Source organism: Pieris napi, chromosome 13, assembly GCF_905475465.1.
Source record: "Pieris napi chromosome 13, ilPieNapi1.2, whole genome shotgun sequence".
Classification (NCBI taxonomy): domain Eukaryota; kingdom Metazoa; phylum Arthropoda; class Insecta; order Lepidoptera; family Pieridae; genus Pieris; species Pieris napi.
The window spans coordinates 3,771,254-3,797,083 of NC_062246.1; the positions used below are offsets into that span (position 1 = coordinate 3,771,254).

The 25,830-nt window shown below is 33.8% G+C and overlaps 1 protein-coding gene and 1 long non-coding RNA gene across 5 annotated transcripts; both read left to right on the forward strand.

The window, feature by feature from the left end:
* The first annotated feature begins 1,174 nt into the window (after positions 1-1,174).
* LOC125054981 (ubiquitin carboxyl-terminal hydrolase 7) lies at positions 1,175-19,740 on the forward strand. 4 transcript variants are annotated; one of them, XM_047657134.1, is made up of 23 exons: positions 1,175-1,588; positions 1,661-1,787; positions 2,939-3,075; positions 3,406-3,737; positions 4,142-4,305; positions 4,543-4,660; positions 5,058-5,199; positions 6,080-6,254; positions 7,730-7,922; positions 9,056-9,209; positions 9,698-9,834; positions 10,416-10,512; positions 10,689-10,925; positions 11,515-11,788; positions 13,125-13,216; positions 13,782-13,939; positions 14,254-14,361; positions 14,855-15,017; positions 15,353-15,474; positions 16,373-16,508; positions 16,899-17,057; positions 17,773-17,866; positions 18,505-19,740. In XM_047657134.1, exons 2-23 carry the CDS (start codon positions 1,712-1,714, stop codon positions 18,618-18,620), a joined length of 3,384 nt encoding a protein of 1,127 aa, XP_047513090.1. In that variant the 5' UTR covers positions 1,175-1,588; positions 1,661-1,711; the 3' UTR covers positions 18,621-19,740. The 4 variants fall into 4 exon arrangements, with proteins under 4 accessions (XP_047513090.1, XP_047513092.1, XP_047513091.1 ...); XM_047657136.1 differs by having other exon boundaries at positions 18,520-19,740; XM_047657135.1 differs by having other exon boundaries at positions 13,794-13,939.
* Positions 19,741-22,127: 2,387 nt separating this feature from the next.
* On the forward strand, positions 22,128-23,646 carry LOC125055554. The gene is made up of 3 exons (XR_007117924.1): positions 22,128-22,392; positions 23,278-23,353; positions 23,589-23,646. It is a non-coding gene; the product is annotated as an uncharacterized LOC125055554 (long non-coding RNA).
* The last annotated feature ends 2,184 nt before the right edge of the window (positions 23,647-25,830 follow it).

A 25,830-nucleotide genomic window follows, 5' to 3' on the forward strand; every position in this document is an offset into this window, starting at 1 on the left:
TTTTTAGTATAGTAGTTTATTCTAAGAGTACATTGTCTTCACATATAATTATTTAACAAATGTAACAAAATATTGTAAACCTATTTTAAAAGAGTAAGTGTGGAGTTTCTTGCCCATTCTTCTCCACACGAAACTACCTTTTGGAAGGGGCAACTAGAATCATCTTTATATTTTATTTTTTTTTGACGTTCAAAAGTGCCATTTTAGATGGTCTAATTGAAATAAACGATTTGACTTTGACTTTGACTTTGACATCTGATGTCAAATGAATTATAAAATTTTTTCATTAAACTGTTTTTATTAAGATGCTTAAAATAATTAAAAACATTGTGCACCATTTCACGAGATTGCCCTGGTAATGTTTGAAAAAATATCAACATTTACAGTAAAGATCAACATAAACAGTAGCAAAAGCAAAACAATAACAGCTGTCCGTTTTATACTCATAGGCTTGACCGAGCGCGAGAGAGACGGACAGTCTTTTCATGATGTATTTGTGATTGTATTTCTGTTTGACATCACACCTCGCGCTTATTCACAGACACTACACAAGCACAACGTGTAAATGTGTTGAAGCCGCCAGCTTTAGATATATTTTTATGATTTATGGCTAAAACCTACATTACTTAAAAATATATCTTAAGCCTATACCCAAAGGTTTCAATTATTAATTTACTTCCTGATTTAACAAATTATTATTGTAATGCATACATAGTTGCATTACAACAACAACGAAGAAATACATAAATACGCTAATAATATATAGCGAGGTAAGATGATATGAAGTGAGACTAGGCAAGAAAGGGGCGAGAGCATCTCGATACTCACTCCATATGTAATATAGGATATCTTGCTGAGTATGTTCAGCTGACATAATCTCCTATTAACTCTAAATTTGAATGTCATCGAATAATAAATTTTTATACTTTCATTATGATAACATTCACTTTACGGTGAACACAGAATTAGTGACCAATTTATGTTCCACAGTCAATAAATATAAATTTATGTCGTATTTTTTAATATTTGAAAGAATAAACACGAAAAAACAAAAATAATTATGATTTAATCTTATTTTAGCAAGTTCTTTTATTAAAATTTGTATTTAAATATGAACAATCGATAACAGAAACCGTTAATTTGCTCTATCTATATTTTGGCACAACACTACAGTGAATGTGAGAGAATGATAAAATGGTGCATTCGTCGATCAAACCGGGCCACACATTTGAAGCTGGAAATTAAATTAGACATCCACCATTTTGTTTATTTTCACGAAACCACTTCTATGTGTATTGTACGACTGTCGAATTTTTTTATTCATTGTGAGCTAACGTGAACAAGTTAATCTAGCAATGCTTATTAAATTAGGAATGTGCTATTAGCATACTGCCATCGAGCCCTTGTGTTGAAAATTGCAGACATCGGCCGCGCCGCTAGTAAACACTCTTTGAAAATTAACATCTTGCCTTCAAAGAAAAATAAAAATTCGGATGCGCAAAGTGCTCGTGTCGATGAGAAAGGCCCATTGAAGTACGTTCATCGAATTTTTCATAAGTCTAAAGGGAACGATCCCCGAGTGTTAAAGGTAGGTGAAGTCGCAATTTATGTGCGCGAAAAATACCTATGGGCTGTTTAACATAGTGAGGATTTTATTTAGGCAATACCGAAGAGTTGTGGGCGAGAGTCCCCGGTGGCGCGCCCGGCTAACATGAATCACACGTCTGCACCCGACAGGCAGCAGCACGACCCTAATGTGAAGGTTGAAGAGATGGAAACACAAGAAGGTCAGTCACCTATAATTAATTTTCTCACAAACAGAAATTCACTTGACATTACCAACACTGGGTTACCTTGATCAAATCATATGATTGTCAGTGTTTATAGTTCTGTCCTGTGGGTTATATTTTGTTTAATTTTCCACAAGGTGAGAAATAGTGTGGATACAATCACTTTTGTTATTGATTATTTCAAACCTTTACATAACCTCAATATAATATTCGTCAGATATTTAAATGACATAGTTTTAGTGTTTTTCTCTATTAAGAAGAGTGTGTTAGTGGGTGGTGTAACATTCAGTATTATACCTAAACTAAAAAAGTGCAAGGTGTTGTAGTCTATAATTAGAATCCTTTGTTTGGTGGTAATTTTTTATTATCATACATTTATTGCATTTGTTTACACTAACTTAGATAATAAAAAATTTAAAATATGATATGTAGACATTTTGATTGCCTAGATTCTTTGAAAGGATTATTGGATAAGGTGTTAGCTGTAGGAGCTGGATATTATACAATACTAATATTTTACTTTGCAAAAGCTCAATGTCCATACTAACTTCTAACAAAACAATTTCACAAGTTTTAAGTTTGATAAGCTTTTACTTATAGATTGATTTGACAAAAGTGAAGAAATTTGTAATTTTAACAATAATGATGACTCATATAAAATTATATAAAATAGTGCAGTGTTTTCTGCAACTATTGGTTTTACAATACCTTACTAGAATTTCATACATTCATTAGTTTTATAAATTTAAATAACCTAGACATGGTCCTGCCATTTTGGCCTCAATACATTTACATTATTTTGATTACATGATATTGATAGAGAGGAAGAACTTGGGTTTTTAATGTATAGTAAGATTCCAACAAAGAAACTCTTTATATATAATTATACATTGTTTTTTAATCTTGAAATTTAATTTTAATTTTATCTATAGTTCCTAAATTACTGAAAACATGAATAGATGTTGAAGGATTCAATTTTTTTTTATTTTATTGATGGCCATGTTTGTTGTTATTACTGTCATATGAATCTTGCCAAAATCCATGTGTCACTATTAGTGATTGTTCAGTGAAATAATAAGTAAATATTTAATATTTATTTTGCTTTAAGATTTCATCATGGTTCTTAAACATTTTATTCTAAATTACAGTGGAGACTGTAGAAACTGCTACTGAAAAGACTTGGGAAAAAACTTGGGAAGACGATTTAATGAGAGGCCGAATTACCCCCAATGGAGGTGTGGTGATGTCTGATGTTATGAAGAATCAAGAGACTTCTGAAATGCCTGTAAATATAAAACCTTATGCTTATTTAACTATACTAATTTTCCTAGCTAAATATATAGATTTTAACATTTGCATGGCAACAGAGCTGTTTTATATTGATAGAAACAGCTCCCACAAAGTTTTTGACTTAAGAAACTAAAAAATATGTATATGATTTTTAATTATTATCACAGTCAAGTCATGACTAAAATAAACATATCTTATGTAAAATGAATTAAAACTGTAAAGGTGTAGTTTTTTTTTCTCTGACCAGTGTTTGTTTATAATCATGATTGTAATCTATTACACAATAAAATTTAATAATAATATAAATAATTTTGTTTTTATTTAGCAACTGGCATGTGTTGATGCTGAAATGGAAGATGATGAAGCAAGATCAGAAGCAACATTTCGCTTCACAGTACATAACTTTAAAACTATCAAGGATTCAGTGTTATCGCCACCCTGCTATGTTCGTAATCTGCCATGGAAGATAATGGTAATGCCAAGACAGGCTCCATCGCCTGATAAACAACAACAGAAGTCCCTTGGATTCTTCTTGCAGTGTAATGGAGAGAGTGAGTCATCTAGCTGGTCTTGCTTTGCTATGGCTGAGTTAAGGCTCATCTCTCACAAACCTGACACTGAACCTTTTCATAGAAAGATCCAGCATTTATTTTATAGGTTAGTTGTACATTTATTTTATATATTGCTGTATAATAATACCAAATAATCTAAAAACAGGGAAATTAAATGAATAAGTAGTTTAAAATTTGTTTTGTTGAGTTGCTGTATTTATTATTGCTGTAATCAGTCATAATTACATTTTGGGTTTTAAATAATGAAACATTAATTTATATTTCCAAATAGTTTAGTTTCAATAAAGTGCTGAAAGCTGATCATACCTTTTACATGTAAAGCTCAAATGAACAAAAACCAAAACATTATTATGCATCTAATCTATGGTGATACAATATAATGCTAATAACTTTTATACCAGAAAGAAAAGTAATGATATAGACACCTGTATTTAATTGTCTTTCTAGTACCATAAAATTAAATTATTAATGTAACAACAAATATTTCAGTAAAGAGAATGATTGGGGATTCTCTCACTTCATGTCCTGGAATGATGTCTTAGATAGCGATAAAGGCTATATAAAAGATGATACAATTACTTTAGAGGTCCATGTCAGTGCTGAGGCACCACATGGTGTCTCTTGGGACTCTAAGAAACACACTGGATATGTTGGTAAGATCTAGTATTTTAAAATTAATAATAAATTTTTCTGAGTTCAGTTTATGTATGAACTGATGAAATCTCCTAAAATTGCGTGACGTAATACTTGAACGCTTATCTGCCATTAGATAAATAATATGTTGAGAGGAAATTCGTTTTAAATGATATTTGTCATGTTATTGAACATATGTGAAGAAAACATTATTTCTAGGGTAGAATAATAATATAATGAGCAATAACTAATTTCAGGGTTGAAAAATCAAGGTGCGACCTGCTATATGAACTCACTGTTACAAACGCTTTACTTTACTAACCAATTGCGAAAAGCTGTTTACAAAATGCCAACAGAGTCTGATGATAGTACTAGGTATCTATTATTAATTGGTTCTTTATGTATTTAAATAAGATAATGCATGTAATTATTTAGAAGATTTTCAAGAATTTGTACTTATTACAAACAAGCTTTAGTATTGAAGAATTTAAGTGATAGCCCTTAATGTTAATGCAATGCAATGTTATGCACTTTACACAGCCCTACGTATTATTACGGACTGCTAAGAAACCAATATGTCATGGGTAAGATTACTTAGAAAAAAAAAAGAAACACTTGTCTATATTGTATTTAGTTTTTTTTTTTTTAATAATTTGGGTAAGATCAGTGTTTTGAGTCCTCCAATATGATACATTATGTTTGGAGCTCTAGAAACAAAAAATAAACAAGTATTTGTAGGATTAGTATTTCAGGAAGTTTTTATAATTTTCAGGTCTGTAGCATTAGCACTCCAGCGAGTTTTCTATGAGTTGCAATTCTCTGATAAACCAGTTGGAACCAAGAAGCTGACAAAGAGCTTTGGCTGGGAGACACTTGATTCATTTATGCAGCATGATGTGCAGGAATTCTTGAGGGTAATTTAACAGTTTATTATTTAGAATTTTTAGATAATTTTTTGCAAATCATCCTCTATAATGTTACACTGTAGAGAGCCGGTGTTTACTTGTTGTTATGTAAAATCTTTTCCAATATTTGTCTGAGTAATCCGTTTAGAACGCAGATTACGAACCTACTTCTACGAAATTTTTTCGAGTAGTAGAATATATATATATTTTTTAATAATATTTTTCAATTTCGTGAACTTATGCTGAATTCGCGCTTTGACCAGTGTACTCAGTGCAAACGCATCAGAACGTTTTGGCCATTGTCAGCTGTGACCCCAATAAGGTTGCGTAAATTGTAAACAGCTAAGTCTTGTTACACAATGTAAAAGTAAATAACATGAAAATATAAATCAGTGATTCACCAAGTACTGCCTAATAATAATACCTTGACCGACCAACCGAAATAGAGAAGAGAGCATTAAAAAAAAGGGAATTATAACGAACAAACTTAGAAAATAATGTCCAAGATCCACAGAAGAAGATGAATACACAATAAACTTTCACCAATACACAGATGAGGAAGATTAAGAGAAACGGTGTGGATACTATTAAATCCAAGAAGGAAAGAGAGTGAATCTAACGTAATAGAAGAAAAATCCAATAAGAGTATAAGATTGAAATTTCCTATGCGAAATGCATGAATATATTTTTTTAATATTATTTATACATACTCTGAAAAAATCAGAATATGTGAGGAGGATTTTGTATGTAATTCCATTTTAAGATTTATCATAAAATATGATTTTTTAAAGGCAGATTGGATTATCTTAACTCACATAAATTTGACGTTTGTGTTGAAGTTTGTTTTAATTTAAGCAATCAATATTCCTTAAAGTAAACATAATTTCAGGTATTACTAGACAAGCTGGAAAGCAAAATGAAGGGTACATGCGTAGAGGGCACAGTGCCAAGATTGTTTGAGGGTAAAATGAGCTCATACATTAAATGCAAGAATGTCAATGTGTCCAGTACAAGAGTTGAGACCTTCTACGACATTCAGTTGAATATCAAGGGGAAGAAGAACAGTAAGTTTGAGTATTTTTTTAGAATATAAATATTATCTGTTTTGGTGCCCAGGGGATGGATTTCATAATATCCTGGTATAGCCAAAAATTATGTTGTTTACATTTGTAATATTAATTTGTTCGACATTTTATTGGAATCGCATACCTTCGTTAAGGGACAAAGGGCCTTTAGGATACTATAAAAAAGTTTTTAGAGTTATTAAGGTTAATACTAATGCAATACATACACTGACACACACTCACGTACACACACTAACACACTTACACATGTGGTTTCCTTATATATGTACATAATTTTTTTTAATGTTGCAACCTATGTAATAATATTTTTAACACAGTTGCTCAAAAAGTGGCGTATTGCAGGGACGTATAGCGTTCGGGATGTGGGCTATTACACACTCGTGCTTTTTCTTTACCTTTTCCGAACTAGTGCGTTTTCTTTCCCAACTGTCAAATTAATGTCTATTAAAAAGAAAAAACAAACCGAAAAGTTTTTACTAAAAAAAATCATAGAAGTTTGTATGACGCATGCAAATATTTCAAAAAAGAAGCTAATAATTTGTTTCAATATCAGATTTAATGATTTGATTCAATGAGTTAGGTTAGGTTTCATTTCATCTTATTAAATTTCATATCAATAAAAAAATTCTACTGAAGACTTGGCTGTATGGGCAGCCCCTTTTCCCTTTGCCTACCCAGAACGGGTGAAGAAAAAAAAATCTCTGCTTATATTATTTTACAGTTGGCGCCATTTTCCAAAAATGTTCTTTGCGAGTTTAGTTGTTTGTTATATTATATATTAAATATACATGAACAATCATACGAAATTAATAATAGTTTGTCTCAAACAGAAAATATGCAACCTAAAACTTCCCCAGTTCGTAAAAAACCTGTACCAATTTAAATGTATATGTGAATTATAACTTTTTTAAGAAATAAATGATTAGTTAGTTGAGTTTGTGTTTTTAATATTTTATTAAATTGTTAAATTTTTTCGCAACTGTATTAAAAATAGTCGTTCAGTACACGTGCGGAACCATCATTGCAACTTGTTCCGACTGTCAACCCTCACCTTCGGCTGCGCCTCGGCTCGGGTAGACATTTGTCGGAACTCTTTGCAATGACAGGCTTTCCGCACTCGTAATGAAATATACTATTGTTTATTATCTCTAAATTTTTCTCTACTTTTTAAGACCTTCTTTCGATCCGAAGTGGTGGAGGTCTGATGACCTGTTACACAGGTACTCTTACCTTTCGCAGGCATTAGTCTCACACAAACAAGCATTTTCCCTCAATAGACGAAAAACAATTATTTATTTCTAATAATAAATAACTGTAACTTGTTTACGAACTTTTTGTGAGAAAAATTAAAAATTATTATATTAATATTTTAAAATGTTGCTTTAATTTATCAACATAATGTTTCAAACGCCAATATGTATGGTATAGAAATTACAATTATCTTCAACTTGCAGTTTACGAATCATTCAAAGATTACATAAACACGGAGACCCTGGATGGTGAGAATAAGTATGATGCTGGAGAGCATGGGCTTCAAGAGGCAGAGAAGGGTGTGATATTCGCGACTTTCCCCCCCGTGCTGCATTTACACCTCATGAGGTTCCAATATGACCCCATCACTGACAGCTCTGTCAAGTTCAACGACAGGTATGTGTCAAATTGATTTCAATGAAACAGCCTTAAGATTTGTACAATGGTAAATGTAATTTCTGTATTATTTTTTATTTATCGAGTAAAAAAGTATAGTTTACGACTTGGACAGGTGTCTATGGATTACAGTATAGGGGACCGTTCACGTAGTACTTAAGCAGATTTACTGCATATTAATCCCCCCCCCCCCCCCCCCCCCCCTGTTGGCAAAAGCTAGCAAAGCTTTCAAAAATAATAGTACAAAAAACATATTAATTTTTGTAGGAATCCTCAAAATGCATTTTGTTTTTAAGCATAGGCAATGTAGACCAGTGCAGATAGCCTTCAAAATAAATAAAAAGTGAAAAAAATTACAGTAGGATGAAACCCATTAGAAAAGCAGGGGAATATGATCAAAATGAAAGGAAAAATAAATTACGGTCGATCTGAGGTCGGGAAGGGGTCGGGGGGGGGAGTTTTAAGGGTAAAAAACGGTTTATCTCGATTTCCGGCAAAACTAAAAGTCCTATCGAAAAAAGTTAAATGGCAAAGTTGTAGGTAATAAAAAGATCTAAAACTTTTGTATTCACACATTTTTCACATAACCTCAAAATTTATGTTTAAAATTCAAAAAACCAAGTTTTTGGTTTTTAATTTTTATCTTTTACAAATTTCTTTTTTTTTTAACGAAATTTGGTGAAAACTTACCTTATTATGTCCCAAATATACTGTAATTTATTTGATTAAAAATATTTATTTTTTCACCTTATTTTGAATTAATATCGAAAAAACACCCTAATTTTCAATCGAAAATTCTGACGTCAAAATTTCAGCTTTTTTCAAAAAGTTGGTGTGCTTTCAGTTCGTTGAAATCTCTACTTTCCTATGGTAAAAAAATATATATATATATAACCATAGTAAATATTCTCAGAAAATGCAAAAAATCGTATGCAGTAACGCCCAGACCCGTCATACCCTTCCCTATTTCTCTATGAAATACGAAAATTTATATGTTGAAATTATATGTTGATATTATAAAACTAGGGTGTGGCTTAACATGTTTTTTTTTCTGAGTCAGCTTGTTTAATTTCCGTTTAGTTAAATTAAATGAGTCGTCCTTTGGCAGTATTTAAATCACTATTTCATTATAGGTTTGAATTCTACGACCACATCAACTTAGATGCATACCTTCAAGAGAAGCCCGAAACACCAGCTGATTACACCCTACATGCAGTATTGGTACATTCAGGAGACAATCACGGGGGACACTATGTTGTCTTTATCAATCCCAAAGGAGATGGCAAGGTATACAATTTATTCATGCAATATAAACATTTCAAAGCATTACTATGAATTAATTGCACAAAACGTCATGATCGTAGGACAATGACGGCTTTGAAAAAAATCCAAAATCCACTTTTTATCATATTTTGATATCACTTTGACTAAATATTACGGTTACATTAAAAAAAAATCCATGTGTTTTAAATTTCAAATTAATAACATACAGTCGGTAAAGTGACGGATTTGACAGACGCTCATAACAACAGTTTTAAGAAATTTTAGGGAAATCATGCGAACAAAATATCATGTCATGATCGTAGAATAATGTCGGATTTGAAAAATATTAAATCTGTTTTAAATTTCAAATTAAAGTAATGTGACGGATTTGATGGAAACATGTGATTTTTCTAGAAAACGGTGTAATTGAATGTAATTATTTTTATTTTGTTTCAAAACAAACCCTTTTGTTTGCTATTACAAATTGTTTGTTAATACAAATTTGTTTTTAGTGGTGCAAATTCGACGACGACGTGGTATCTCGATGCACGAAGCAAGAGGCAATCGAATACAATTACGGTGGTCATGATGAGGACATGGCCCTAACCGTAAGACATTGCACTAATGCCTACATGTTGGTGTATATTCGGTGAGTGTTATGTTGTTATGAAAGGTTTTTTTAATAAGGGTATTTGTTTCCTTCTATGCCTATCCTTATAACAATACAGATTGTAATTACAATGTGCGTTAATTATGCTATGGAGGTTGGTTACTACAGGTTTGAATTTAGAAATGATTTATGTAGCACTAGCTGTTCCCTGCCACGCTTCGCTGTGGCACATTGTGATTGAACGGTTGAGAAATGTGAAACAAAACAAAGAAAACATTTCATATAAGTTTAATGTTGTAATACTTTTGGAAAAAAGATAAAAAAAAATAGATAAAAACAATCTTTGATGCGGATTATATATCATGCAAAAATTTCAATTCAATCGGTGCAGAACTTTTTGAGTTTTGAAGCGTACACAAACCAACATAAAAATTTTATATATATACATATTGGATAATCCATTTAATGAGAAACAAATTAACATGGGTAAAACCGCAATATACACCTTGTTACCCATACTGAAAAGCTGGAAGTGAAGTGATTATAGAGAATCCAACTAAAATGCTGTCCGATTAATCTTGTTAATTTACTGGTTTGACACCTATTTCATTTTATTACAGTGATTCACAATTAAAGACAGTGCTCCAAGAAGTTACACAGGCTGATATTCCTACTGAACTCAGCGAAAGATTAGCCGAAGAAAAGAGAATTGAAACTGTAAGTATTTGTCTAATAATTATTAAAGAAAAAACAAACTTTTATAAGTCTTGGCTTCATTTTAGCATATATGTATTTCATTGTCGGTAATTAGATCAGCCTAATGTGGCTGACAAACGACTTGCCACTATACTCTTGTTTTTTTTTTTTTAATACTCTACGTTTACATTTAACAGATTCGCCGTAAAGAGCGCAATGAGGCCCATCTCTATATGAACGTGAATGTGGTATTGGAAGATGAGTTCGATGGTCACCAAGGAAACGACCTCTATGATCCCGAAAGGGCTCACTTCAGGGTGTTCCGAGTAAGGAAGCAGGCGACCGTGGCAGAACTTATGGAGACTTTGGCGGAGAACTTCCGCTACCCACAGAAACATTTGCGCCCATGGCCGTTTAGCGCCCGTTCTAACCAGGTAAGGGGAGGGTTTGGTTCAAAAATTTCGAATTTTAATGTTGTTATATAATAATGGTGTGAACTTCTGGAATGATTTTATGAGTTGGATGAAGTCTGTTAATTATGGTTTATATAAATTAGATTGTTTATAATTAGGTATTACATTATTAATAAGTTAAAAATGTTAATCAAATATTTATTATTAAATAATCCGTTTCTGAACACTTTTTAAGTTATTAATTTATTTATAGAATCTTGCCAACGGTCGGCACGCTGATACATTGGTACAAGAAAAATAAAATAAAATGTAATGTGACAAGTACAAGTAGTACTTGTGAAGAGATAATAAAAATTAAACAAAACAATTAAATTAATATCTAAAAATATACAACCTTCACTTTTATGGCTTAATCATTTTTATAAGTTAACTTTACCGACTTTGATATAGTTATAGTCTCGTGTTCTTAAAAGATTATTTGCTTATCTCCAGCATTTAATAAAACATCCCAACAAAGTATGTTATATAGTCCATTACTTTTACTTGACTAGATTTATATGCGTATATATTAAACCAAATATGCTTATTACTGAAATATCTACCCTTACAGACGTGCAGACCGACATGCCTGGACGTTATCAACGACCAAAATAAGACAATAGCAGATATATCGGAGAACATTAATCCATGGAATATCTTCCTCGAAATGCTCGCTCCGGATTCTGGCTTCGCCACATTACCCCCCTTCGATAAGGACAATGACGTAGTGCTGTTCTTCAAGTACTACGACCCGAAGCAGAAGCGGATCCATTATTGCGGACATCATTACTTGCCTATCGCAAGCAAACCGGCTGATCTCATACCAATACTCAATAAGAGAGCAGGTAAGATTTATGGGTCGCCAGACAAAAGTATTTTAGCGTGTGTGATTGTGTACGTAAATGGTAATATGACGTCACTATAGTCGACGCAAGGAACTGAAGTATTTTGTAGCGTGTGTGGTTGCGTACGTAAATGGTAATATGACGTCACTATAGTCGTTTTAGCGTGTGTGGTTGCGTACGTAAATGGTAATATGACGTCACTATAGTCGTTGTAGCGTGTGTGGTTGCGTACGTAAATGGTAATATGACGTCACTATAGTCGACGCATGGAACTGAAGTATTTTGTAGCGTGTGTGGTTGCGTACGAAAATGGTAATATGACGTCACTATAGTCGACTCATGTAACTGAGTCGTCGGGCAATAAATGTCACTGACAATAGGAATATGCACGCAATGCAACCCGTTATCGATACTTAGCTGCGCACACGGGGTCGATGCGTCATCGTGACTCTATCGTGATCTATACAATTTCTCTTTGATACTTTTATTTTTAGATAGCGAAAAATTATTCCTATTAACAAAATTTCGCATAAGAATCGCATTTATCACGTTATCGATATGTTAAGACCTGTAAGTGCGAGGGAGACAGACAGATAAATATGATTTATGACCCGAAGCCTCAATTCATAATGCGTTGACTATATTTATCTACATTAAATATTTAATATAGCATTAATTGATTTTTAAAAACACAATCCTGTCCTAACAGATAACCCTAAATCGACAAGAATGCGACACGAAACAAAAAACTAATATACTTAGGAACCAAAGTTATATGTTGAAAATACAAATAATTCACTAACAAATAATAGAACATTTTTTAGGTCACTCAACGGACACTGAATCATATTTGTCTAGTCCCTGAACTGTAAATATATGAGTCCATAGTCACATTGCCCTAATGGGGCTCGGGGACTGGCCATTCTTTCACAAAAATGTATAGCTGCAAGGGTGTGGCTGATAGCGTCAGCCAGAATTTACGGCTAGACTATGCTAAACTCGGCAATATTTTTAGTATTTATATTGCCCAATATTTTTATTGTCAATATTTCTCAGCCATATTATTGCTATCTCCCTTTACGGCCTAAATGCGTCCCTTTTTCATGCTATGTGAAGTTTGCCACGATTCGTTCGACTAGTGCTATGTTCGTTTGTTGTGTTGGAAATAGCGGTAAAATATCCTCTCGAGTTCTGTGTAGTGCGAATTTGTAGAAATACCTAATTTTTTTATATTTTTAACTTCCTAGAAAATTTAAGTTATAACAAATACATTGACGTTGATTAATCCAACCATATTAGCTGTTTTAGACTTAATTATGAATTTATGTATTTACAGGGTTCCCACCAGACACACCTCTAGTTCTGTATGAAGAAATTAAACCTGATTTTGTGGAGAAAATCAACAATTACAACGACCCTCTCGAAAAGGTATTATTTATCAGTTTTTCCCTTTCAGACGCTTTTTAGACGTAAGGTACAAATAATTAGAGTTTTTAATTCAATTGAGAGCGTGTTTTTAGTACAGCTCTGATAACGAATTACTTATTTCGTTGGAGTAAAATATTTATTATTGATTGTAATTCAATTATTAGTACATTAATTATGAATTAGTTTTTTTTAATAATAATCTACAAGCTGCTAGATGGTTGAGGTATGGTATTGCATTTATTTTAAATAAGTATTTTAATTAAATGTGGTTGCAGCATTAAGTAGTACAGAATCATTAAAATCACCTTAGAAAGGCGAATTACCCTTAAAATTCTTAATGAATTATATACCTTAAATTAAATCTATTTTTTGTGGGATTAGGAGATAGTCATTGTGGAGTTGTAGGTTCAAATTCCAAAAAATAATTGGTTGGTAGGTAGTAGGTTCGATTAAAAAACAAAATTGTCTCTGCCCCATCGTGGGGCGGGGGCCATGTGGTAATAAGCACCACGAGCGGGTCGGGCTCGCCCTACCCGCTCGGGTTGAGTCGTGTGCACGCGGCCAGGTATTGGACGAGCTGATGGACGGCGACATCATCGTGTTCGAGCGAGCGGACAGCCGCCACGAGGAGCTGGAGCTGCCCACCTGCCAGGACTACTTCAAGTACATCTTCTACAAGGTGGAGGTGCAGTTCGTGGACAAGACGGTGCCCAACGATCCCGGGTGAGTGACGTCATCGTCGACTATCTATATCTATAATATGTAGATATATACCCATAACGTGATATATAATCTTTTGTAACCGTATTTGATGAAACGTGGACTGTAAGTTGGTATATATCTGATTTAAATTATCTTTATATGACTTTGTATTGGTTTTCGAAAATGTTATAAACAAACACACATAATGTAGTGCACGTGTTAGATTATCTAAATCCAATTCAACATTATTGCTAAGAATTGTGCACGCATTTACTTTATAGTAAGAACAAAACACATAATAAATAAGATCTACTAAAATAATGTGTGAATTTCAGATTTACTATGGAGCTGTCGATGCAAATGCGGTATGACCAAATGGCCCGCGCTGTGGGACAGCGTCTCAACGTTGATCCCTACCTAATACAGTTCTTCAAGTGCCAAAAGTAATTATTTATAATAATTTTAATTATTATTTTGCAACTATTTAACCTAATTTAATTTTAATCTAAAATTAAATAACGCATTTTAAAATTTATTTATTTAGTTTTAACCGAATTGTCTGATTGAACAACTGCTATATACAAATTACCAGGTGTAATTCCCACGTCGAAGATTGTTCTGTTAGAGAGCGTTCAAGTATTACGTAACGAATTTTGGAGGGGGGAGGTCCTTTTGTAAAAGATGCGGGGCGGGGATTGAATTACGCGTTATTGTTAATATAATTTTTGACTTTCCAGTACTTTACACCACATAATGGTATCTTTTAGGTATAAAGAGTCACTATATGGCCACGAAACGTTTTACTATACTTGGTTACGGCGCGTTACACGGGGGGTGGGGGGAAGGGTCAATAATCTCCAAAAATTGCGTGTCGTACTTACGTAACGCTCCCTTAAAAATTTGATATAGCCTGTATTTTGCTTAATTTTTTTTCAGTTACAAGGACACACCCGGTCTGCCCTTGAGGTACTCGTACGACGGAATATTGAAGGACTTGCTTGTCTACTGCAAACCAAAGTGCCCGAAGAAATTGTTCTACCAGATTTTATCTATTAAAGTGAACGAATTGGATAATAAGAAACAATTTAAATGTTTATGGGTAAGTAGTTTTAAACGTTTGCTTTATGCTTGCCAGACTGACTTTACTAACGTGGAATAAATATTTTGTTAGAAATCGAACCGTACCGCCGTACCTCTAATTACCGAGTACGTTTGGTATCAATTTTAGAAATATATTTATGCTAACTTTTGCAACCGAAGAAAATTCTGTAAGGAATTCTGTCTAAAGTAGTTTACTTTATGTCCTTGTTCACCAATTATATAAATATTACAAAAAAATAACAGACTAAGAAGGAGATTGCGTTGTATTGTATGTTCGCAAATCAATGTACGGCAGAAATCTATCTATATATAAAAATAATATTTTCGTTTCAGATTGGTCCTAATTATAAAGAAGATAAAGAATTAATTTTATATCCCAATAAAGGCGGCAAAGTCTCGGATATATTAGAAGAAGCAGCTAAGGTCGTAGAAATGTCACCGGAAGGATCTGGAAGGTAGACTATTTGAATATAAAATTGTATGGTCATATCTGTATATGTGTTAAAACATAGAATATTATAGAGAAAGGCTAATTTTTCTGTGTAATAATTAAATTTAAATACTAATGTACCAATTTGAATAATTATTTCCTGAGTTTCATAGGCTTTATTTATTTCCAAAACATTTAAAAAATTAAATATCGGGCCGCTAGTGTATTATGGAAATTGAGTTTCTAGTATATCTTACTTAAAACGCACATAAGTATGTCTTCGATTTCCGGAGAAACAATAATTGTTCTGGATAGTACGTACAGAGGGCTTTTTGCATAAAGGCTTGAACAGCTCCGTTGAATGATTTCGGATTAAGGGTATTGGTATTTATACAACAAATCTTAATATATATAAACGTGGTCACGTTGTTTGTCCGCTATGGACTCCTATAGAAACTACCGAACCGATATCAATAAAATTTGCACACCGTGTGCAGTTTGATCTAACTTAAAAGATAGGATAGCTTACATCTCAATTTATACCCGCAATATTATTTCTTGCAAAATATTTGTTTATTAGTCACAATTCTAACAGATGGCGCTGTGTTGAAAGCCCCAACGTTTCACACAAGCTACAATTTAATGGCATAACCACCAAAAAAGCATGGTGGTCCCAATGACTGGTGTTCTCCTACCGTTTCTCTTGAATAGTTTGCTACTATGTAATTTAACAAAAACCTGAGCCACAGCAACACTGCCGGTCTGTTAGTTGTATTTTAAATCTTTGATGGCTGTCAGAAACTAATATTGCTATATATAAAAATTGGACAATAATATTGTGCTAATGGTACTGTGATTTTGTCAAAACAGTGTCTAATAGACACATTTGGTAAATATTGAAGATGATTACTTTGTCCTAATAGATTACGAATCGTCGAAGTGTCGTGTCACAAGGTGTTGCCAGGGCCGGACCCTGAGCTAACATTGGACCAAGTGACAATGTCACCTCCCAGACTTTACCGGATAGAAGAGATCCCGCAGGATGAGCTGGATTTACAGGTATATATTTATATGTTCATATATACAGATAGAAAACTATGGATAAAGATGCGTTCAAGTATACACGCAATTTTTAGAGATCATTGACCCCCCCCCCCCCATGTAACGCGCCGTAACGTTTTTCTGTATCCAAGTATAGTAAAACGTTTCGTGGCCACCTAGTGACTATACCTAAAAGTCACCATTATGTGGTGTAAAGTACTGGAAAGTCGAAAATAATATTAACAATAACGCGTAATTCAATCCCCGCCCCGCATCGTAACGTTTTATAAAAGGAACCCCCCCCCCCCCCCTCAAATTCGTTACGTAATACTTGAACGCTCCCTAAACGGCTTCAGAAATATACCTATTAATGTTTGTTTCATGTAATTAATATAAAATATATTCCAGGATGATGAAATGCTGGTCCCATGCGCGCATTTCTACAAGCAGGTGTACGCTACGTTTGGGATTCCGTTCTACACGCGCATCAAACACCACGAGCCCTTCCAAGCTGTCAAAGACCGCATGCAGAAGAAGCTTGACATACCCGACAAGGAGTGGGAGAAGGTAGAACTCTTTGTAGACGATGCAGCAGAGATATCTGCAAATATGAAATAAGTGTTGTAGTAGATACAATTTAAAATTGATTAATTATCGCGATTTTTGTACTATGAAAACTTAACCCTCAGATTCGAAGTCTAGGCTTCGGGGCCGTTCAAGTATTACCCCCCCTAATTTATCCCCCCCTCCTCTTGTCAGCAAAAGTAAGCAAAGCTCTCAAAAATAATAGTACATACCTATGGCATGCTAGACTCAGTTTCAGCACTTAGACTCATAATTGGTCCATTTTTAAGCATAGACAATGTGTGGGTTATTTGTGTAAAAAAGTAAATAATTACTCGTGACGTAATCACCAAATGTGAAAATCAAAGACCCCCCTCCCCCCTCCCCTATAGTGCTTACGTAATACTTCAACGGCCCCTTAGGCATGTCATTTAAACCATCACATCTAACAAATAATAATATATACTAAACAATATATACTCATTTAAGAAATAAAATTCCTTGATATACCTATGATTTCTGTAGAAAAAATTACAATCGGTACTATAGCGATTTATCTATCAGCAAAGAGGTTACGCAAAGTACGAGATAGTTTAAAATAGGGGGTAACACTATTTATATAAAAAAAACTTATACTAACGTGTTCTAACGGAAGTCTATTTCTGTCATTTCCACTGTGATGAAAAGAGACAGGTATAATCTTAATTGTCTTTTTCAGTTCAACTTCGCAATAATTGTGAACGCAAGAGCTAATTACATAAGCGAAGGAGCTGTAGTGAACATATTCGACTTCAGGCCAAGTAGTAATGCAAGTGAGTATCACACACTTTTCTACTTCCGTTTGACCACTATTTTATTTGCGCCAAGTTTATTTAGATTATGTATGCTTTTATGCTTTTATTATTTGTATATAGAATTCAGATTGGTTTTTCTCAAAGATTTTTGAATTTTGATCTTTAATTCCATGCTACTTAGTATATACAGGGTGGCTAAAAAGTCGTGGATCAAACGCGACTAGGTCCTACATGAGGTCATCAGCAAAAAATTGTGTTACGGGAGGTCCCTAAGCTCAACCCCTGTACTTATAATTTATTTTGCGTTTTTATAAGAAAATTGTTTTTTTTTTCAAATTCTTATTAAAATTCGAAAAAATCTACATCCTGTATTTTTCATAATATCCACTAGATTGGTACTGATGAGTCCTTGCGTTAGACATGCTATTAATAGTTGTTTATTGAGTGTATTGAAGGCACTTAATATTATTAAGTTATACGATATAAAAATTTCACCAAATCATAATGACTTTTTGGCCACCCTGTATAAGTAGGTGCTATTGTTGGCCCATATAAAGCGTCTCTATAAATGCATCTTGGCGATATAAATGTGGTCCTAATTAAGTTTTACCAGCCTTCCCAACCCTACTTAGAACTAATACTCAAACATAATAAAGACCTATCGCTTCCAGACTCTTCGGGACGGCCTTGGCTCGGCCTCGAGCACATCAATAAGACGCCAAAACGTTCGCGGGTCAACTACCTCGAGAAAGCCATTAAGATCTACAATTGATTTAATGACCGTACTCTTATCTCTCACGAGGAATATATCCATAGAGTCTAGAATTTTGAATCCCGAGCGTATACGTACATGTACGTGCACGCATTCGCATTGCCTTTACACAGAGGAAACTTTATTTATTTTGGTTTTATTTATTTGAAACGCGTTTACTAATTACCGCTGTGCACCGATTTAATATGAATAGAAATAGCTTGCGATCAAATGAACACGATTTCTAAGTGTCTATACTTTCAACTAGGAATTTGTGTAAGCTGTAGAAAAGTTATTTTATTCACAAATTCTTTAAGTGTTCGTTTGATCGCGAGTGTATGTTTTCGTTAACATTTCCATTGATTTCATAATCTAAGTTCAGACTTAGATTCTAATTTTGCTGTTTGTTTAATAAAGCGCGCTACTGGCAAACTCGGGCAATAGAGTTACTAAATTTGTCCGTTTTATAAGATATTGTTTACGAAATGAATGTATATCTATTGTAGGTGATGATTAACAAATTTTCTAACATCGTAATGAAGTTTTTATTTGTTTCTGTTTTTGTCGAATTGCCGTGTATAAAATTTGTTTTAGCCATTCTGTAAAAGGAGTCTAATCTATAAATAGCGGGGTATATTACGTCGATTTAACCAGTATTTCGTAAATTAGACTCCTGAGAAAAATAAAAGGCGTAATGTATGAAGGATCTTAGACTATCAAATGATATGTTGACGGGAGTCGAAGCCGAGACTTAGCGTGTAAAACAGGTTTTTCATAAATGTTACGCGTATTACTGTCGTTTTAATGTAGAGTATTCGACGCACCCGAGATATGTTACGTTTATGACGAAATTATGTATATATATGATGTAATAAATTATGAAAAATACAATAAGTTTTCGTAAACATGCCTTAGACGTTTTCGAAATGATACTTATACCCTTTCGTTTATTTTACGATTAATGGCGCTCCATGCGCTTATATTAACAAGGTTTGGTATAGAAATAGATGTAGATAACTTGCCCAATATGGGGAAATGGGATTATTATCATTTTAAACGTTTTTAGCATTTGACAGTCTGTACACATGACAGCTTGAACACTTTTCAACGTTTCTCTGAATATAATCCTATATTTGTTTAATCTGGTTTGTTTTCACGTTACCTTTAAAGTTAGTTACATGAGTCCTAGGTTCGATTTCCAATATACAAGAATTGTTTCGCTTTGGTTGGCATTGGACGGCTGCAACTTGTCTTAATAAAGATGAATGAAATATACCGAAGTGTCTCCCGTGCATTGGTAGGCAACTAAGACATAAAATATTTAAGTTATTCGCTCAAGCTCATACAAATGTTATCACTTAATAAATTTTACATACACAAAAGTGTCTACATATTCCATCCCTACAATCCTTATGATCACTTAGGCTGAATGTGTGACATGGTATAGACATGGTGAAAAGCATAGAGGAGAAGGTAGCTTAAAGGTGATGTATTGGTTTTTTGTGTTTGTCATGTACAAAACGAAAAAGTACGGGTTTAGATCTCGAAATGGACGATAAAAATTAAAAATTACAGCTGGTATACCATAATGTTATACATAACCTAAAAACTAATTATTCTATTACACTATCTCACTCTAGTGATAGTTTATATTTCTTTAAAGAAATATTTAGTTAGAACTGGCAAAAAGTTTTTTGTTTTGCAAAATCTTTGTTGCTATAAACATTAGACCATGCTCCTCATCACATCTTGAACCAATTTAACATTTACCCAATTGCTCAAAATATGCGAATTCGAACAAACCAAGAGCATAAAAAAAAATGTGATTCATACGACGATATCAAGACTAAACAGTAGATCTTACTTTTTTTTTGCTATCTATTTGTATCACCTGACCTTGTCACGGACGTATATATTTAAATCCAATAGATATTTAATTTAAAAATTGATATGTGACGTTTAAATGACCTACATCTAGGAAGGTAAGGTATTTTGTCACAATGCCACACAGGACTAGAGCCCGCTGAATGGCGGGTCGTTAGCTATAATCCGATTCGGGAATCAGGGCATCGGACTATCCTACACCCGGGCCATTCGGAGCATTCCGCATTCCCGCGCTCGCCCCGCAATTCGGGTTCGGGAATTTGAATGCAAATTGAAAATGCCATTAGATCAGCAAACATCAGTTCCGAACGATGCCATTGTAAGCAGAAATCATTAAACACTGACTAACAATGTTTCAATTTCAGTCCGGAATTGCTCATTAAACGATTACTTGGATTTAAACGATTACATTCTTGTATTTTACCGTAATTGGCACTTAAATGTAGTGGGATTTGCTTTAACATTTTATTGATTGTAAGTCACAAAATACACTGTTTATTAAAGGGGCTAATAGGTATCGTCCCTATTGTTATTTAGGTAACCGTAGAAAATAAACGGTTCAAAGTATACAATATTTAATATTCAAGTCCCTTATTTGGCTACGGGGGAGACGAAATAATGCATATGTTTTAGTGATATTTTTTCTTTAGTAGTAGGGTAGGCACATGCCGTATTTTTAATTTAAGATGTGCAAGATTTCTCACAATGTTTTCAGTCGCCGTTCTAATGACGAACTCCTCTGTAAGGGCCGAAACACATAAGCGCGTTGCGGCGCCGCGCCGCTGAAATCGGCAGTGCGCTATAGCGGTGCGGCGCCGCAACGCACGACGTGAATTCCAGCGTTATGACGTCATACTTGTTGACAAGGATGCAGTTTGTTTCTAACACTCTTGCAAACAACACGTGTCAACCGAGAAGCAGTTTTAAAATTAAAATGTTTAATTTGTTTTACCTTAAAGTTAAGCCCAGCATTTCCAAAGCAGTAACTGGTTTTCTTCCTTTATTTTTTTTCTTCTGTATATATTTTGATAACTCGCTTAATAGCTCTTCAAATGATGATATACTCATTCTAAAGTAGGCAACAAATTTTTTTTCGTCTATCTTTAATGCTTCGTATTTTTTAGAAAAGAACTCGCCATTTGGATTCATACCCTTACTTAATGGATGTATCCAGTATCTTCTTTGCCGTATTTTTAAGATAGAATAATGTCTTCTTAATAACAAATAAGCAATAAGTTTATTACGATCCATCGCAGAGAGACGTCTATCCACACTCAAAAATCACGAGAAAATGGTTGCCCTACCATAATGCCCTGTTTCGCGACGCCGCAACGCGGCAACGCAACTGCCGATTTTGGCGTTGCGGCGCCGCAAAAATAAGCAGTTTGCGTTATGTGTTTCGGCCCTAACATTGCCGGGGATCGGTCGGCACAATAATCATCATAAATAAATTCTGACATTAATTGTAGTGTTCATGAAATAATTTCTACTAGGAAATGAATATAGCTGTGACAAATAGGGTTTTATATTAACACAGTTTTAAATTCTCAAACGTTGTGAAAAGATATAATTTTCTTCATCTCGTATCCGAGCTATATTTTTTACGGCATCGTAAACATTTTTATATTCATTGCCTCGGCCACATTCGAATTTTGCGTGTTATTTCGTAATGCCGAGATGGAAAATCGTTCTAAGGGTGTAGATGTATTATTGTTTGTTCTATATTTTGGTGTCTGTGAATGTACATTGACGACGGCTGTTATTAAAGACAATACTTCGCCGAAACCTGTTTATCGTAGATTTTATATAGGAAGTGCAGGAGTGAATGCAAAATCCACCGATAAAATGATTGATTTACTTGATGGGAGGCGAAGGAACAGTATGTCGGCAGAAAGCGGATTATATAATGGTTGATGATAAATTAAATCATAATAGAAATGTAATACATATTAGAGTTAGGTTTTGATTGATGTATTTTAAAGTTATGAAATAATAGCAGCTCTCGAGTTATTTATATACATATACTATTGTTTTAAACCGATAACTTAGAGTCGTGAAATTGCTTTACCTTAGAATTAAACGCCGTTTGTCATGCCTAAATTTTGCAACATGTTAACATTAGATAGTGTGCCATAATGGCATATCATAGAAAATTATAAACGTAATTATTGAAAATATAAAAGCGGTGTAGGCCTAGTCACCTAGTGGCTTCAACTTGGGACTCTTATCCCGCGGTCGTAGGTTCGATCTCTGGCTGGTGACAAATGGACTTTCTATGTACTCCTTTAACGCAAATGTTCTTGCTCGTACGGTGAAGGAAAACATCGTGAGGAAACTGGCATGACTCAAATCCAAAAATCGACCTCATGTGCCACAGACAGAATGCTGATTACCTACTAATTGTCAATAAAATAAAAATGATCAAAGAAACGAATGCAATCTGCATTGAATCCCATTAAAGCCGGAATTACATAAAGAAATTAGTTGCAGGAAAATTTCCCCAAAAAATCGGGCAGGTCACGAAACTCAGTTGCATTACGAAAATATTAAATTACGAGTACTCGTTAAAACTGTTGTCACGTTGTAAAACTAATGTCACGAAATTAATTTCATGCCACTAATCGTAATGTAATTCCGGCTTTAGTTGTAGCGCAACTTGAGTAATAATAGAAAACGTAAAACTTATAAAGATTAAATATGTTATTATTACCACATTTCAAACATACCGCTAGAATGTACCTTTATTATTATTGAGAATAATTTTTAAGCCAGCTTATCTAAAGATATCTTTAAGGCTCACAAATATGGGACTGGGACACTTGGTGCTTACTTCAGCCAAGGAAAGGTAATTGTGTCCAGAATATAGACAGGTAATGTTAATTTTTATTGTATTAATTACTGTATCAAATGTTGACCAATAAGGATCGAACTGAACGCGTCACCATTTCGGCATTCACTCTTCACTCTCACCTCATTTATGATTTCACGAAGGTTATATTACATGAAGTGTTCGACCAAAACCAAAAACAAACCATGAAATGTTTCCACAATATAGGTACTTACAATTTTAATTTACGCTATGTTAATAAACATAAATTTTGTCAGATTTTATTACAATCGCCAATTGGAAAAGTGCCTACCGTTTGTGTACAGTGGATGCAATGCAAATGAAAATAATTTCGAAACAAAATTAGATTGTGAACTGCGTTGTACAGGTAATGTTTTAAACGATTTGAAGTTAACGCCACTTGTTCTAGGTTTAGTGGCTTGAAACTGCGTCTTTTATCCCGGTTGTAGGTTCGAACCCCGGTTGTGTAATTATGGACCCTTATATCTGCGCAACACTGGCTCGTATGGAGAAGAAAATCATCGTGACTAAACATGCCTTAGATACAAAAAACGTCAAAGGCGTGTGTCAGGCACGGAAGACCTACTACTTATTAGAGAAAACAAATGATCACAAAACAGATACATAAATAAATAGGTAATAGCGTAGAACAAAAAAAAAACCATTGGTTTTTTTTTGTTTAGATGGTTTGGTTTACTCGACAATACGATAAAAAATAAGTATATCTATAAAGGAGACGAAATAGCTGTCTGAGCCTTAGATTTCTGTATCTGGTCCATGATCATTTGTTAATCTAATAGATGGTGATAAGCCTCCTGCGCCTGACACGACGTCGACGTTTTCGGTCTAAGGCGGCTTGCCTTAGATGGTTTCCTCACGATGGTTTCCATCACCGTTCTAGCGAATCTTAAATGCGCACACAGAAAGAAAGTCCATTGGTACACAGTCGGGGATCGAACCTACGACCTCAGGGATGAGATTCGCACGCTGAAGCCACTAGGCCACCACTGCTCTAAGAAGACAAATATAAGAGGGCTCCAAATAGAGGTACAAAATTGAGGAGTGAAGAAGAATTAAGAAAATTATCTGTGAATCCCGGGTTCTATATTAAAGTCTAAAATTAAAATTCAGTATTACCAGCTGCCATTGCATACACCTGTATACCTACAGACATGCGACTCGTAACAATTAAAAGTCAACCTTATCAATTATTGCTACGCCGGATCAAACGCTGGATTAACCCCTTGCTACGCACTGAGCTCTAGAAGCGTAGAAATGTAGTATTTGCAATTTTATTGAAATATGAATTGAGACGAAGATTGATTATACTTTTAAATCAGGTGTTACTTCGACAATGAACTCACGTGGAGTTGACCAAGGCCTTTTTTGCCAGTACCAACCTGATGTGGGAGCATGCCTAGCCTTTGAAACAAAGTAAGTTATCACTTACCTTATATTATCTGTATATTAATTTAGAAAAAAAGGATGCGTGTACTTATGTACGCGCGTAAGAAGTTATACTTCTTTGGCATTATTAAAAATAGTTTTTGATTGCATGCAAATAATTAATTACAATTAAATAATCAAAGACTGGAAAAGGAGTTATTATAGTCAATAAAGTTCAGTTTACATTTGAAAAATTAAATAAATAAGTATTTATTATTATTCTCTTACATTAAGTGTAATATAAATTCTATTATTATTCGAATGTTGTTTTTAAATTATGTCCAATGCCGTAGCATCTTCCGTGGGCAACTTTTTTCTGTTAATTTTGTGTCACGGTGCGCGCGCATCGTAAAATTTCACTCTCATCAATTTTTCATAACGCACCTAAAGAAGTATTACTTCAAAAATATAAGTACCGTGTAGTAACCATTTGGCCGTGCTTTACTATTACAATATAAAGCGTGTAAAAATATCGTCCAAAACCTGAAATCTAAGAGTGAAAGTCGACAACATAAGGCACAGTAAGTGCCTAATCTACTAAGAAATTTTTCATGAACGTAGATCAGAACTAGATCTCTCCCGACATTACTTAAACGCTAATTTAGTTTACACTGTTAATCACGAAGGACAGTGATTCGAATTAAAATTTGAAGCTAGACTTATGTCGACGCACACATAGTAAATTTACATAACATTTTTATTACATTCTAGATGTAATATATTTTTAAATCAATCCATATCTAGTTAAAGCAGGTATATTTTTATTTCAGATATTATTTCGACATCAATCTAAACACATGTTCTAAGTTTGTGTATGGAGGCTGTGCGGGTAACACAAATAGATTCGAAACAAAATTCGATTGTATGGCAACATGTGAACGACAGAATTAGTGACATTTTTAAAACTAATATTTCTATTTACGCGAATATAATAGATTTTAAGTGAATTAAAGAGGGTTTAATTTTAACAGTTTTAATGTTCATAAGTTTGCTAAAGTTTAGAAAGTAGACCTGTAGTGGTCTAATATGGTCACGGGTTGATAAATATTTAAT